Source organism: Crocodylus porosus, unplaced genomic scaffold (assembly GCF_001723895.1).
Source record: "Crocodylus porosus isolate Cpor-Errol unplaced genomic scaffold, CroPor_comp1, whole genome shotgun sequence".
In the NCBI taxonomy this organism is placed as follows: Eukaryota; Metazoa; Chordata; order Crocodylia; family Crocodylidae; genus Crocodylus; species Crocodylus porosus.
The window spans coordinates 12,020,833-12,037,642 of record NW_017728921.1 but is presented as its reverse complement, the minus strand read 5'-3'; the positions used below and the strand labels follow the sequence as shown (position 1 = coordinate 12,037,642).

The following is a 16,810-nucleotide window of genomic DNA, read 5'->3' as shown; positions in this document are numbered from 1 at the left end:
AAATTGTTTCTCTTCCAATCTCCAGCTGACTCTGCCTACAAACCTCTAACTAGCTTTAAATGACTGCAGTAAGTGACAGCAGTAAAACCTGCCAATTGGTATGTAAGTGCAAGGAAGAAAGAAGCTCTCTGTGGAGATACCTGTGAAGTACTAAATAATCCCAATAATCCAATTGAAGAGTGCTAATTACATTATAGTTAACAAAACACAAGTGATAACTGCAGTCATAGGAAGAATTTGAGCAATTCATTCCTTGTCCTTTTTGACTTCAGACTTAAAAACAAAATAGCAAGGGACATACAGAGAAATGCTCCGTACGTAATCATTTTTAGGATGGGGGCCATAAACCTATGTTTATATAGAATCTGGCACAATCAAGTACTGGGTCCAATTGAGGGCCCTGTAGGGTAGAGGTTACCAAAAACTTTTTCTTATTACTCACCCCCTTCCAGATTCCTCATACTACATTTACTTTACCCCTACCACCATATACTTCACATTTTAACCCCTTAAATGCCCGTCATTATTATTATTACTATTATAATGAAAATTAAAATCTGCCATTACACCATTTCTCCTGCATAACCCCCCAGAGATGTCTTGCATACCCCCAAGGGTACACATGCCAGTTTGGGAACCCTTCCCGTACAGTATTACAGGAGAGTCATAATTACCAGTCCCCTTTATCATTAAGAGTTCTGCTCATCATTAGTTGCCTACAGTTTAAATCAGTGAAACTACTAAGATCATGCAGAACTTTAGCTTCAAATGGTAAAACCAATGGCCTACATCATCAACTCAAAATTCCCAAGGACTGTCTTACTATTTGCCCTTCCTCTCTGATAACTACAGGCCCAAGAATGTTTTAAAGATCTGTTAATTGTAAAAAAGCTGCAACCTTTCCCATTTTAAATCTCAGTGCTGATGATATGAGGGTATTGGCTCAGGGTTGTCTTCAGAGTGTATTTTGGCAGCTGTAAAGTGACTTGACTGATCTGTTTTGACCAGGAAATACTGACTATCAGTAGAGAGAATAAATCCTTTATAAAAGGGAGTGAAGATCATCCTCCCCTGGAAAACTGCAAATAAGTGCCTGTTTATAGTGTTATCTCGCACATTCCAGAGACACAATAGTAAATCCCCCTTCAGAATTACTTACATTACAGTAGCACCTACCCTAGCAGGGAGCGTTTAAATCAGGGGTCAGCTAACCCCGGCACATGTGCCATTAGTGGCACGTGGAGACATCTTTCACAGCATGCCAGGAGGCGTGCAAAGAAATTGGGTTTTTGTTTTTTGGCCCTTTTTTTTTTAAGTTGCTGCTCCAGGCTCTCCTGTGCAACGTCAAGTCCCAGTGCCATGGCAGGCCCCCAGGCAGAGCCAGAAGAAAGCAGGCAGGAAGGCTTTCTGTGATCTACTGCCCCGTCCCTTGCTCCCAGGTTGCGCCCTCCAGCCTGGCTGGCCCCTGGAGGGAGCTGCCCAGGCAACCGGACGATGCCCTGTCCCACCCGGGGCAGCACTGAGGTGCTGAGTGCTGGGGCTGGGCAGTTGGGACAGGGTCTGGGAGACATGGGGGGGAAGCACTGCCAGCAAGCTGGGCCCAGTTGGGCCCTTAGGAAGGTGGGGGCTGGGCAGGAAGCAGGGGCTGCCCTGGGGCTCTGCAGGCTCAAGCTGTGGTGGGCAGGCAGGTGGGGGTACCCAGCGGCACCTGTGGTGGGGCCTGGCCTGGCCCACACAGCTCCTCAGGGATGGGCTGCAGCCACCCTGCACACATGGAAATGCTGCCTGGCTGGGGCAAGACGCCCAGCTCGGGGGGTTTCCCTCTCTGGGATCGGCCTCCCTGCATGCTGGGCACAGTGCAGGCAGGGCAGAACTATTCCCGGTGTAGGGGCCTGGCCACAGGAGCCCCCTGGAGCCTGGAAACAGCCACCATGGCTGCCTCAGCCTGCCTGGGTCCCAGCCTTGCCCACCTGCAGCTCCCCTTAGGGGGCCAGGGCTGGGGCAGGCACTGCAAAAAGCCACCATGCTGCAGGCTCTCGGCTGGTTCGGCCCAGAGCACTGGCTGCGGCAGCTGTTCCCAGAGCTCAGGGAACAGCCTGTGGCTGCAAGTCCCACTCCCAATGTGCCTGGCACACACAGAGACCAAGCAGGAGCCTCCTGAGCCCAGCGTCCTGCCCCAGCCAGCCAGCATCCCTTCGTGGGCAGGGTGGCTGTGCCCCATCTCTGCGGAGCTGCACAGGCTGGCTGGGCCCCACCTCCAGTGCTGCTGGGCCCCTGCTGTGGGCTAAGTAGTGGAGCCCTGGGAAAGCCCCCACTCCCCACCTGACACCAGCTATTAACTGTAAAAAAAATAAAAATTAAAAAAAAGCAACATTAATGATTATCACTAGTATTAAATATGCAGTGCATCCTGCCATGTACCCCCTCTGCCCCAGTTTTGTTTTTGTGGTGTGCCAGCACTACGGCACCTTACAAAGTAGACCGTGGTTTTTTCAGCACTCTGGCCAAAAAATGTTGCCTACCCCTGGTTTAAACAGTTTCTGGAAAGGGAAGGGGAATTTCCCATGCTTTCTTGCTCTCTGCTTTGTGTCCACTGAGCCCCTGCTATTTGGTTCTGAAGACAGGTCACTTGACCTAAAACCTGGCCTACTTATCTAGTGCAAAAGTACAAACCATTTCTGACCACAAAAACTTTTGTCACCCACCCCAACTTCCTCATTTGGGATTAGCAGAAGCCTAATTGCTGCTTATCTCATACCACCACTAAAAGAACAAGCAGTTTGTAACCAGGCATGGCATGCCCCAAACTGCCTCCTAAGAAACACGCCCTACAGAACAAGACCTGCCTAAGCACAAAGACATTGAGTCCCTGTTTCAAGGTGGATAAAGCCGATTCAAATGGTAACCTTCCAAATGTGAACTGAACTCCCAGCACTGAAAGAACTTGAAGCAAATGGAGCCTAAAGCATCAAGACTGGAATGAGTTAATTTATGATTTACTTAAAAATACAGTTCAGAAATAATCCTTTAATTCCTACTATAAAAAACCTAATGTTTTGTATTTTTGTATAACCTAATGTCTTGTTTGTTGGTTTGCAGTAGAAACCAACACATTTCCTGCTCTTTATACTGGTGCCTAAGCTCTGTTTGTGGAGTTCACCTGCCAAAGCACATACAAGCCAGCTGTAAAGTGAGCCAGACTTAATGTTAAGACACAAACCTTTGGAAAAACCTGCCTAATGACCACAATATAGATTGTCTTCCCTTACAAGAAACCCAGAGAGATAATACTTTATTACCATCAATCATACTAGTATCGATTCGCACATTTCCCATGTAAACACGTTATTGCACCAACAAAGTCTCAAATCATTATATCTGAAGGATGACTGACTCACAGAAGAGAGGGAATCTAGAAAACAAATCTCCAGTAAGAGGAAGGCAACCTACAAAGGGCAGCTACACTTCCTACTTTAGGAACCGGCCTACCAAACACATGCTCTTGTCCCTTTCCCTACACCCAACCCCGTCCCATCCACCAGCGTTCCACGAGGCTTCGGGGAAAAATATTAATAGGACTTGAATAAGTTTGCCAGTTTGTTTGATGTAAATCAACATTACCATGTGTGCATTACAATGAATCTACAGACATCTGCAGAGCGTGATGGATGAGCTGATAGCAAGTATATTATGAAATCCATCTGTCTGGAAAGCCATTGTTACTTTCAGCTAAAATCACATTAGTAATATTAAGTCACTACTTGCTGCTATTTAGCTTTGAACCTGAATGTCAGAATAAATTATATGCTTTTTTTCTTGGAAGAAGCTTGGGATTTCTCTTTTTCTTGTAATGTTCACTAACTATGTATAGATTGAGTTAAAGTTACTGTACCTCAGGATGTTTGAAAGGGGCAGAAGGTTGCTGCTGGTAGGATGGCCTTTCATGCAGTGGGTTCCCCCTGAGATCAAGTGCACTTTCCATCAAAAAACCTTCCTAACAAATGCAGCAATGCTAAGAAACAAATTACAAATCAAATGTACTACAGACAACAAGAGGTGATCAATGCAAATGTAGGAACCCCAACTGGGCCTAATGAGCTGTCTGCATCCTTGGCTCCAAGGAGAGGTATCTTGGTTTAGGTGACCAAGACAGAGTGATTGTTTAGTAGACATGGTAAAATTCTGAGGTTGTATCCTATTTATCATAGCAGTAGAGACTAACTTCAAGAGCTTTCTACATCCCGCATGAGGGGCATACAGATGTGAAGGGAAGAAAGCTTCTGGCAAGAGTTCAAGATTTTACTTCTGATTGACACAGAAAAATTACATTTTTGGCTGCAGTCATTTTCCCTCCACCTCCCTCCCAGGTACATATGAACTCAGACTGCAAAACAACAGTAAGATGAAAGTTCGAACTACCGGATGATGAATGAGAGGTCAAGAACAATAGACACACACACACTATGATGTAGCACCCTCCTCACTAAATGAGAAACAGGCATTTATTGTTTGTAGCAGCAGAAGCAACCCAGTAGGCTATGGGCTGTCCACAGATGAGACACCATCATCCCTACCCTAGACAAGTGCAAATCCACTTTCCCTGGGTTGTATATTAGGAAATATGGACACGGTTCTTAAATACAAAACAGGAACAACTGTCCTTCCATCCAAGGATCTCAAAGAATTATACACAATTTATGAAAGCCCAGAGAAGAGAGAGATTAAATGTTTTCCCAATGCTGAGACAGGAAGTTTGTGGTAGAGACAGAAAAAGAACCCCGTTATCAATGTTTCCGGTCCCCTATGCTAACCACTAGACCACAACCACTTTTGCTGCAGAGCAAAGTTACAATGAACTAGTATTTTGTATTAGCAGGAAACCCACTTCATAGCTTTAGAAAAATGTTCTCAGCTTGAGAGTGAAAAGAAATTCCTACCATTTTAAAAACATTCCATTTTAAATCCAAAATAAGACTTAAAGACAATACTATGACATGGCCACCTATAACACAAGCATTCCTTCCCTTCTCGCCCTCCCCAGTTTCACAAAGAAGGGCTAATAAAAGCAAGTTTGGGGCTTTAGACACCAAAAAGTAACTGGAAAAAGATGGTGATGAAAGCTGTGCCTCTTTAAGCATGTGGATTCTGAAGTTTTTTGCCATAAGGTCTTTTATGCATCTTTCAATAATCATTTAATTATATGTTTTCTAAAGTACATGCTGGCAACACTTCAGGGGATTTTAGTCATCACAGGTGACAAGACTCTTCTTTCATACCTAATGTTCCTGACGATTTATATCCTCTTCTTTCACAGAAAAAATTAAGGTCCTAGTAATAGCTTAGACACCCCCAAAAGCTCCAGACCCTTTGAATAATTTGGAAGGGAGTGTTCACCTCCTTTACACTAACACTATGAATGGCACAAAAAATGAACTTCAGTGAACCTCAGCTGGAATGAAGCATTTTTTGTAATTAAGTGGCCAATCATTTTCCCAGGCACCATGTCCAACTATTTTATTGGCTTTCACATTCTTTATTTAATTTTACAATCTAAAAGAAATGCCAAGCTTCCATCAAAATTGAAAAAAATGTTGCAGTTCTATTTCTTCCAATGGCTGCAAGTTATTAACAAACTGTCAAAACACCATAATTATTTTGTATCAGGTATGACCAATTCCATAAACATCTCTTAACTGCGTACTATCTTTAGTCACTCTCCCCCGTGTGCATGCACATACTCTGGCTCAATTTTACAACAAAACTGCCTGCCATGAAAAAGGTTCATGTAAAAAACAAACCATATTCATTATCCCAAAGCAAAGATAGAGTCACATTTATTAGCAGAATCTTAGTGGCATTCAAAGAATAGAATAGCACACCCACTCCAAGACCTTCCCAAATACACTTGGATATTTTAGGTTTGTACACAGTGACTAGTAAAACCATTTCTGCTTACTCCACAGTTTTACCAACCATAGACTGATGAAACTCAAGTCCTTGTGCATGTCAAAACTATTCCTTCCATCTGTTGAACAGCCAGGTAGCATCAAAAGAATCCTTTTAGTTCAGCATTTGTACTGGCCACCACCCTCAAGCTATGTATATTTCCTTATCAAACAGAAGCTAGTAGACAGTGGATGGGCTTGGAAAAATCTGGCCTCCTACTGAAAAGGAAAAAAAAGCAAGACATGGATAGTAGTCTTGTTTGTAATCTATGCAGAATATCTGTTAGAAGCAAGGATAGTGCTATGGTGCTCATAACACTGTAAATTTCGTGCTCAGCGGACTACAGGCACAAACACACCAAAGAGATTTTCTGTGCACATCTGAATCAGAGTTGGGAGAGAACGTGCGCCCCCCCCAACCCTTTTGTAAACCATGCTCAGGACATAAAAGAATAAGATGAAGCACAGCCCTATGGGCCTGGTGACGGTGGCCTACCATCCCCTAAAATAAAATGCTTGACTTCAAATTGCTACATCTTATGTGAGGTATGGCTCCTGCAACTGTACATAGCTAGTAAAAGATTAAAAAAAGCTTTGCTTTCAACACAAAGAGATAGACAGGAATGGGACCATAAGCCCATGTTTTGCCGCTAGTAGGCTCTAGAAATCATTTTGATCCCCTCAATCCCCTTATGCATGCCAACCACTGACCTTGCAGATGCAACTTTTGTTCAAGTTAGTCTCTTTCTGGCTTAAAGCTATAAAGCAGAACAGGCTCTGGCTGCCCTGAATCATGCTGGACCTTTCAATAGGTATTGTGGAAGATTTGTTTTGTTTTTTGGGCAGTCAATTCAAGATAATTAATGAACCCCACCCCCGGCAAGTAACTTGCTATTAGATTCTGCTGTTCCCCCGCTACTTCCCCCACCCCAAGATAAATGCTAGTCCTTTGTGTACTCCTTTCCTTTCCCACTCAAAAGATCTGACATTTTTTCCACCACTATTTTCCTTCCTTGTATGGGCTCCCCAGGAGCTTTTCTGCCTTTGCTGTAGGCTCCTTGACCATATACTTCTTGTGGCCTACAGTCCCTGCTCCAAGTACAGCCCTTCAGAGCTCCTCTCTCCATTCTAAGCAAATTTTGGAACAACTTCCCTGTTGTCCCTCCCCAGCTCCTTAGCAAGCTCTGGTGGGACCTAGCCTTCCTTGCACTGATTAGCTCTCTAATTCAGCATCACTAATATAGCACCACTGGCAGAGTAGTGGCAGAGAGGTTAGGCCAGGGGTGCTGAACACATGGCCCATGGGCTGGATTCTGCAAGCAGAGGTCCTCCATCCAGCCTACCAAGCTACTGGCCTCTGTTCTGCCCACTGCCACCACCTGTCCCATGGATCCAGCCTGCAAGAATCCCCACAGTCCAGATCCAGCCCCACAGTCAGGCCATAAAGTAAGCTTGACACCCATGGGTTAGGGCATCTTGGTATGGCTCCAGAGAGGACAGGCAAAGGCTGCAGTGGCCTGTAAATAGGGCTATCTGGTCATTCAAGCAGAGGGAGGGTCCAGGCAGCCAGATGTGAAGCTAACTGCACCACTCTGTGTGATGTCAGCTACAGAGACGGGCATATTTATGTAGTGCATATAACTGCAGTAGCCCTATAGGTCACTAGGCTCAGCAGGCCTTTGACTTGGATATCATTACTGATGGCACAATGACCAGAAGTTGTAGCATATGCTTTTTGTTTGTTTGTTTTTAAACCAGTGACTCAGCTATCCCTGCTTAGAACAGGAGCCCCGAGATGGCTAGCACATGCCCTAGTGATAAGTTTCAGGCTCCATTTTCTCCCTGAAGACTACACCTTCCAAGACAGCGTCTCATTTTAATATCAATTGATTTTTTTTAAAAGTGCTTTGGATTAATAATGTGCAGACTGACTCTCCTTTCACCATTTCAATAGCATTATTAACAGCTAGTTTGTTTTGGAAAAGAAACCACTTTTTAAAGAGATGGGATAGAACCAATAAGACAGTGCTCAACTACATGATAGTACAAGCACCTCACTCCGTGGCAGCATCACTGCCAAAACAGTCACAAGCCTGCTGTTCTGGAACACAGCAGAGCCAAAACAGTTATACAGCAGGAGCTACTTCACCTACCTAAAACTCCTTGATACCTTTCCTGTGATAAAACTAGAGGTATTAGAGTGCGGTGAATTGGAAACTGTTCTCACTTACAGCAGGATATCTGGTACGTTCACATGCAATGAATACCAGGATGCACATCTTCCATACTGTATTTCAAAAACTTTAAATCAACTCTACTTTTTAAATTAAAGCTCATCCCGCTGTTTCAGTTCTGTTGACACTATTCACCACCAAGTACTTGCTACAACACTTCAAGACACCTGCCCAAGGTTCCCCCTGCACCATGCCACTGTGACAGACCGATTGCTGCCAAAACTGAAGGTATAGCCAACTTGCTACTGTACTTTCTACACCTGAAATTCACAAAATTTCAAATGATACTGGCACAGTAACCAAGTCTAGCTACTCCTAGTGTGGACAGTAGCAGCCAACTACAGCTGATGGTAGACAGCCTGCCATATCCCACAAGAGTGCGGGAAGGAGAAATTTTAGTCACGGACAAAGGCACAGCTCTTTCTTTAACTTCACAAGCACAGGTGGTACCCACAGAAGCATCTCTATATCACTACAGCTGTCCCTACACTAGGAGATTTAATCATTTCCACTGTATCAAGTTTTAAGAGGATACAGTCCCAGGGAAAGAAACTGTGCTAAGATCAACCCTTTCATACAGCAAGCAAGAATTCAATTTGGCACACACCAGACTGGACATGCCAAGAAGCTAATACCTTTCTTAAGGTCCTCACAACTTTGCACTGCTATACTCCCAAACAGATGCTTGTAGGATTCAAAATCTCTCATATCTTTGTGATGGTCACGATAAAATGGTAAAAACTAAAAAAAAAAGTGTCTTTCACTAGCATACCAGGAGGAACAAAAGTTTTTACAGTCTACTTTATTAGAAATCAAATGCAGTGCTGTAAAAATAAGAGCTTGATGTAGGTTTACTGACGTGTTTTTTATAAAACATCCGAGCTGTTATACACACAATACATTTGATTGTTAAATATGAAATAACATGTAATTTTCTTTTCACTACTGCTATTTTAACTTTTTTTGATCCGTCTCTCTTTGGATGATGAAAGCAGGCTGGTCAATTCCATTTTTGTTCAGAGCCAGCGCCAGTCAATTTCAATTTTATGTTCTATTACTCTGGTTATAATGCTGAAGCATTTGGTTGTCAACTCCAGAGGGGGATATTTGTTGGAAAACCCTACTTACTGGATTTTTTCTTTCAGTGCTTTGAAAATTTTTGCCTGGGTCAAAGGTTTGTAAAAGAAACCATCAGGTCAAATTTGCTCCAAAACTGAAGATCTCACAGTAAACTGCACAAAACTCAACTGGTTTGTTTTACAAGGATGTAGGTATCAGTTGACTCAGCTGGGATTTGCACCTGTGGTTTCACAAGAGTACAGGGATTTTACAACTCGATGCTCAGGTCACCAAGCTCTCTCCATTCCCTGATGCAAGTACAAATATGTTAAGTAGCACTCACCTACATAATACTGTAGAAGTGACATGACCCAGATATGTAGCAGTACTTTCATGGTGCAGTCAGACTTCATTACAGTACACAATCACTTCTCCTGCATGACTAACTCGCATGTAACAATATGTCCATTGATTTCACTGTGTATACGCTATGTGGGCAGGTCTTACTGATGAGGTATAGATTCCCAATACTGACAACAAAACTTGATCCTTACTCATTGCTACCTGCCATATAATTAGGTTGTGTGTGGAATCTCATTTCCCTCTCTTCCTGAGATTTCTCAGAGTGCAGACAGTTGTACATATGGCTTGAATCTTTCCAAACCTTTAGACCTAGGTTCTGGGGGGATGAAGGAGGCCTGCTACTAAATGGACTCCAAAAGACAAAGCATAAAGCTACTCTCTCATGTAGGACATGATTATAAAGAATGTTTCTTACAATGAGTCGCGTAGATTTCTGTTTTCAAATTGTAAGGGAAAGAATCTGAATCTGTGAATGTGTCAACTGAACTTTTCTTGGACAACCATCTTAAAGGCAACCTATCAAGTGTTTTAAAATGGATTTAGGGTATTTTAACTGCTTTACTACATATAAAATATATTGACATGCTTTATTTTAGAAAGCATTTACTGCCTTTTTTTGTTTTTAATGTTTTTGTTGGGGGAAGGAACACCATTGTGAATCTTGAGAAAGTCCTTCTCCAAACAATGTGTTAGTGGTTCAATGAGTGTTGACAAAAAAATCCCAAAACTGTTAACAATCTGTTTCCCTCTGTTGCTTCAGTTTCAATCTCTTGAATCATTTATAATTTTATTAGCTCTGAAGTTACTATATAGTTTTTCCAGGGTAGACAATTTCCAAGTTAAGAAAAATATTCAGGAGAGAACCCCTTTGGCCTTCCTTGTCCACATCACTAAGTATCAAGGAGCACAAACACATTATACCACGTTCACAAATCACCAAAGTATATTTTACAGTAAAAGGTACAATGGACTTGCACAGATCAAAAGGGTCAGATTTTATGTTAAATATTAATCATTTCACCACAAACTGGATTAATGAGGCACTGAAATCCTGCATTTCATCCCATTCCTTCAACCAGCTCCCAATAATCCCATTGACTTCTACCTTAGCTTGTTGTAAAGTAGCTTTCAATTGTGGACTCTTATGGAAGACTGGGGTTCTTTTGGATTAGGACCTTCAGCATTTTTTAGTTTTCCAGCATTGATAGGAATTGAACAGAAGGATTCATTACAGAAATGGAATTAACTATACTATTTTCTGCTAAGCCTAAATGAAAGGAGTTTGTTCCCAGAATCTGAATGGGAACTGCAGTCTACTTTGAATCCCTTTGCTTATATAACTTTCAACAGAGCAGAGCCAAAAATACTGCTGTCAGAACAGAAATGAATTATGAAATTTCAGAAGCCAAACATGTGTGCCGATTTCCACACCACTAATCAGACTTCTCTTTCAGGTCACAACTACTTTATAATAAAATTGGTGTCCAAAACCCACGGGCAACATTTGACATTTGAATGGACAAACTGGACATTAAGACTAGAAAGAACCACTGGATCATTCCGTAAAATTTCCTATATCTCGAAGGCCATTCAGTTTTACCCAAATACCCTTTAGCAAGTGGAAAACCAAGTCAAACTACATACATTGGTCCTCAGAATGTGTAAACAATGGATTCTCTTGAAGTCATTTAGAAGCTCCACACTAATTACACAGATGAACTATACCACTTCTTTTTTAAAAAACTGACAGATAAATTAATGATTACAGAAGGTTTGGATTTTTGAGGGGAGGGGTCAGTTTCTATTTGCAAATAACAGTCAGCTATTATGAGAACAAATCCAACATGCTATTGGGGAAATAAAAAAAGAAAAAACACTTGAAATGACAACTTTGAAACCACTGAAGATTTTTTAAGACTACCACCTTAAAAATACCGACTTTACAAACTGTCACAAGACAATTAAGTACAAGGGAAAGTACACTAAGTGGTGGAAATCACTGCTTTAAAGACAAGTGCTTATTTATGGGGGGGAAAAAAACATGATAACATGAAGCTTACAAAACATAAAAAGGAGATGATCATAAATTAGAAGTTACATAGTTCAGGTCAGTGGAACTACCACAAAACCTTTGAAACAGGAAGTTGCAGTTAAACGCACTGGCTTTTTTTAATCAGCAAAAGATCAGAGCAACAGTAACAGCACAGCATACAATATACATGTGAGAACAGTCGTATCTAGATAATAACTGAAGAACTTATGGATTCAGTCCAGAAGTTTAGTATCACCACTACGCTTTCCAGGTTTCGCTACACCAAAATGCAACCAACAGCTTACGCCTCTGCTAAATCACTCTAGAAAGGAACAAGATGGGGAAACTGTCATAACGTTAACTGCTTCAGGGCATGGACTGTGTGTGCCTTTATGGCTGACACTGCTTGTGCATACAGGCAGCGTCATCGACTACCCATGTGAGTAATCTCAGCGAAAACTTAAGTAAGGTCTGCCTTTTTTGTTGCATATGACACAGCACAAAATGCATTTAGATCCTCCAGAAGCTTCAATACTACAAACAAGCAAAACATACAATAAAAATAATACTAGTAATAAAAACTTAGACCTTCCCAACTTCGCTAAATCTGTAAAACTGATAAAAAGCCAAAATTCTCACAGGGTAATAACATCTACAACAGCTTTGAGTGAACAACTGATTTCAAAGATCTTTCATTAGCATTCTGATGAAGTTCCCCTTTTAACACAGTTTTTATACTTGAAATGAACAGCTATGATCAGAAAGAGTCCTTAAATATAGAGTCATTCATCTAATATTTTTCACTCTGATTCACCAATCACCTTCAAGAACAATTAGCAACTTCATCTGAAGGTAGTGCATAGATACACTCTTGTATGTACCATTCATTTCAGAATACAGTTCAAAGTTCCCCTGGTTTTCAATCTCTCCCCACCCCAACCATGGATTTTCCTCAGCCTGCTCTGGGACCTGCTCTCTCACTCTTCTGTTCATAGCGCTCACTTTTTTAACCGTGCACTCAGTCTTGTCACCCACAGTACAAGTACCTTCTTGCATGCAGTCCACAAACTAAAAGTCTTCCCGTGGTTGTCTATTGCACTGAGCATCTCATAAGAAAATATTTTTCCTTCACCTGCCTGTAACTGTTAGTTGAGGTCTTTCTACTCTTTCTTTTTGACTCTGTATGAAAGTGGGACTGGAAGGGGCTACATACTAAACATTTTCAGCTGTTTGACCAGGGATTGATACAGCAGATTTTGGAGGCTGCCGGGGGGCGGGAAGAGGTAGGAGAGGAGGTAGGGCAGTTTCAGTTTCTTGTACCCATAAAAAAAATTGTTGGTTTGTTACTGTTTTTTGTTTGGTTCTTCTTTGAGACACAGAACTTATTTTAGAACTTTCTCTATTAAGATCTCAAACAGCCTGGGATGGGAGAGCCGTTTAGATGAAATCACAAACAAATATATGCAAAGCTGAGACACCAGATCTCAGATACTAAGACACACAGTTGGACCATGCTCTATTGGCTTAGTGAAAACCTACAGTGCCACTTCTTACCCATTGAGCCAGAAAGTTAAAAAAAAAATCATAATGTATCTCCTCACCAGCAACATTAACCCCCAACACCGCTCAGGCTGCTGCTATCACCACTTCAACATACAGGAAGAGTATATATAGAACCATTTATTTACAGGAACATTGGTAGAGAGAGTTTTTTGAAGTGGGGAAGGGGATTTCACAATATTTGGGATAAACAGAACTTGAAAGCAGAGAAATTTGTTTCTCTCTCTAGCCATACATCAATTTAATTTCCATGGGGAAGCCCACAGTTTACCTAGCTATCTTAACCTAATCACAGGTCAATGTAAAACCAAATGAAAAACAATGCCAAACAGCAACATGAGAAAGGGTCATAATGAAGAGCTGCCACACACACAAACAAATGCCTTTTTAGGCTTAAAAATTAAAGAAAATGGTTAAGGTGGCAACACACAGCAAAAGCATCCTCAAATTCTGCTGCCTACTAATAAAGTCAAGGAGCGGTTGATTAAATCTAGCTTTTTTGTTCTATTATTTGTCCTCAGACTTGATGCAATTTTTAAGCTGTCATTAGAGATTTTTTTAAGAGTACTTGCAACATAAAAGATGCAGGTTCTCAAAGCCAGTATAAAACCACCTGTTGCAGTCAAGTACATTACAGAGTATTGCTTCACAGTGTTCCAAATTACCTTGCAGATTCAGTTATTTATGTGGGCATATGTTACTTTAAAGCAGTTTTGTCTTGATAATCCCCTTTGCTTGCTGCTACATCAAATCTGCCAGGCATTACCCATTGTCAAAAGCAGCACTGCACTTTTGTAAGAAAAATCCTCACAATGCACAGTAATTTTTTTTTTTTTTGGTTACTGGAATTTATGAAATACACATGATCACCAGGGCTTTCAAAAGCACCTCAAGTATTACGTGCCTCCCAGTTCAATTCATGAAAGGAACAAGCAAATTCTGCTTACTCTATTTATTCTGACGAGCCAATTAAAATCTAAGATGTTGAAGTGCATGTACTCTCTTGCATGTTGATAAAGACTGCAAAAATCAATTTCTTTTTATGTGCTTCTCAAGTATTTTGCTCTGTATTCAGGAGGGGCAGTTGTATAAAGCATCTTCATAGAATCCCACCCCAACAAAGGGGTAGGATTTTTTTTTTTTTTTTTTAATGTCACCCTCTTTCTTTGCGCACAATGCCAACTGGGCCAGTTATTGTTTGGTTGCTAGCCATATACCACATGGGATTTTCTTCTTCAGCCCTGGAGGGTCTGCACCATCATTTGAATTATATTTCCTAATAATATGCTCATCACAGTAGAAAATCTAAAATTTCTCAGAGATGAATTTTCCTTTCTTCACTAACAGCTCTGAGAAACTCAATGGTTTAACTGGACCTATCTGCTGTGTGCTTGGCTTATGAGCATGCCCAGAAAAAAAACCCACACAGATAGGTCTATGTGACCCGTTTTAAAGCAACACAAAACTAGATAGTTTGCTCATTATCATCTGTGCATAGACATACTATTTAGTTGAAATATGAAGGTAATATGCCGCAACAGATTCTGCTGTAGGCCGCAAAACATCACCCTTAAGTCTAATCATAAATCATTTTTCCACTCCAATATTTAGACATCCAATGTTATTCACTGGAAACCGAGCCATTTTTTTTTTTTTATTTCCATGGAAAGTCAGGTTCTTTGAACCATGTTTTTGCCAACCCAGTCCCACAAGCAACAAACAGGGTGCCATGCATTAGAAACCTCCCAATACTGCTGCGGAGCAGTTAATCATCTCTTATCCCATATCATTTACTGCAATAAAAGTACCATGTATTTCTTCTAATAATGAGGTGGCCAGCGAAACAGAGGGGAAATACAAGAGCAAGGGAGGTGTCACTTGACCTGAAGTGTAAAGGGATTGCTGGGTATTATTACCTATTACAAGAGACTTTACAAACACACTACTAAAAAATGGTGATTGAGCAAATCTTGGTAGCCACAGGGCCACTGAAACCGCAGGACAAAAGGCCCACATCAAGACGCCTGGACTGGAAATCAGGTAGCCCGTTTGTGAAACCTTCTGACAAAATAAAGCCTTGATGTCTGGCTGTAAACATTATGAACACTACACAGATTAATAAGAAGTGTCAAAACTGCCACAACATTTTAAAGTTTATTGTAATCCCAGTGACAAGAGACCAGAATGACAGGAAATCCAATGTACAAAACACCAAAATCCATTACCCACATTTTTGTTTCAATACAGAATACTGAAGAAAGTGAATGAAGGCACGGTTATCACTCCTATTACTCAGGACTTAAGTTTTTTCTCTTCCATGAGTGACCTGTTAGGTGTTCTCTCTTACCAACTCAAATTTTCCTCTTCTCATGCAAACAAAACAAAACAAAAAAAATCCAAAGCCATCCAAAGCCTTAGCTTGTCATTGCCCCTCTGAAAACATTAAATTTCCTGCTCTACTTAACTCAGCTCAGACAAGACAGGCAGTATTTGCTCAGCAAATATTGTCTGTAATAAGTTAGACAAGCCATATTTTTTGCCAACCTATTACCACCAGAAAAAATACGTACAGTCAACAAGAGCCGCAGAACTTGTTCAATTACCTCAAAAATGGGAATTACAACCAAGGGATTAGGAGGCATTTAAACGTCTCTTTTTCCACCAAAACGTCAGACACGGGCCATTCATTAGCCACCTCCTGAGGCAGATTAAGCCACATTTTGGCACTCCGAATACAAAGTTTGAGGGGTGACAAAAAAAAGAAAAAGGGAAGCCCTGTCTCTACAGCTCAGCCATTCACAACCATGCCACATTATCCGCCTCCCCCCAAAAAAACCAACCATACAAGGCAAACACCTTGGGCAGAGAGTTGGCAGCCCCTGGAGATGGTGAACTAGCATTTTCTTCACTTGACACTTGAGAGGAGCGGAAAGGAAAAGTACGGCCGGCCCCACCACTGCTGGCCTGCAAGAACTTGCGGAGGACCCGCCAGGGCTTCGGGGGGCACCAGCCAGCCCTGCTCTTCCCACCACTCACCCCGCAGGCGAGGCAAGCACCCCTGGGAGCGCACCGTGAATCCCGGATGCCTTTTCTCCCCTCCTGGGCGACACAAGCCACCCAGGAGCGTCCCACCTCTTACCTCCAAGGCTTCCAGGGTGTTGAAACTGGCGATAGCAAAGCCGTCAATTAAATCCTCTTCTTGGGAGCTGGATTCCCGTCTCCGGCGCCGGGGAGGCCGGGCATTTCTCGCCGTGGACGCCTGGCTTTTGGGATGCGGGCAGTTGTGACTGGTGTTTTCCTTGCCGGGGCTCGGCTCCTTCTCGGAGCCCGACGACGGGCTGTGGTGCCGGGGGTCCCGGGCGGCCGCTTCCCGCCGCCTCACGCGGTCCCGCTGGGACCGGGACCTGCGGCTCTGCCGGATTTTCCCATCCATGTCCACACACGCACCCCAACACCCCCCAAAAAAAATTAAAAATAATAATATTAAATAATTTTTTAAAAATCGAGGACCGAGGGGGGAAAAAAAAAGGAGGGGGGAGGGAAAACCCACCCCCGCCTCCCCGCCCTCGGGAGGGAGTGACAAAAACAGAAGAAGAAGAAAAGCCCCGCGCTCAGCC

General features: G+C 42.3%; 1 protein-coding gene across 10 annotated transcripts in view; it reads right to left on the bottom strand.

Annotated features, from left to right (window-relative positions):
- The window catches only part of FBRSL1 (fibrosin like 1), a 671,310-nt gene extending 654,506 nt beyond the window's left edge, over nt 1–16,804 (bottom strand). For all 10 annotated transcript variants that reach the window (XM_019538998.1, XM_019538993.1, XM_019538999.1 and 7 more), the window contains exon 1: nt 16,333–16,804. In XM_019538998.1, the coding sequence (XP_019394543.1) occupies nt 16,333–16,626 (294 nt within the window). In that variant the 5' untranslated portion in view covers nt 16,627–16,804. The remainder of the gene's footprint in view (nt 1–16,332) is intronic.
- Nucleotides 16,805–16,810: the final 6 nt, after the last annotated feature.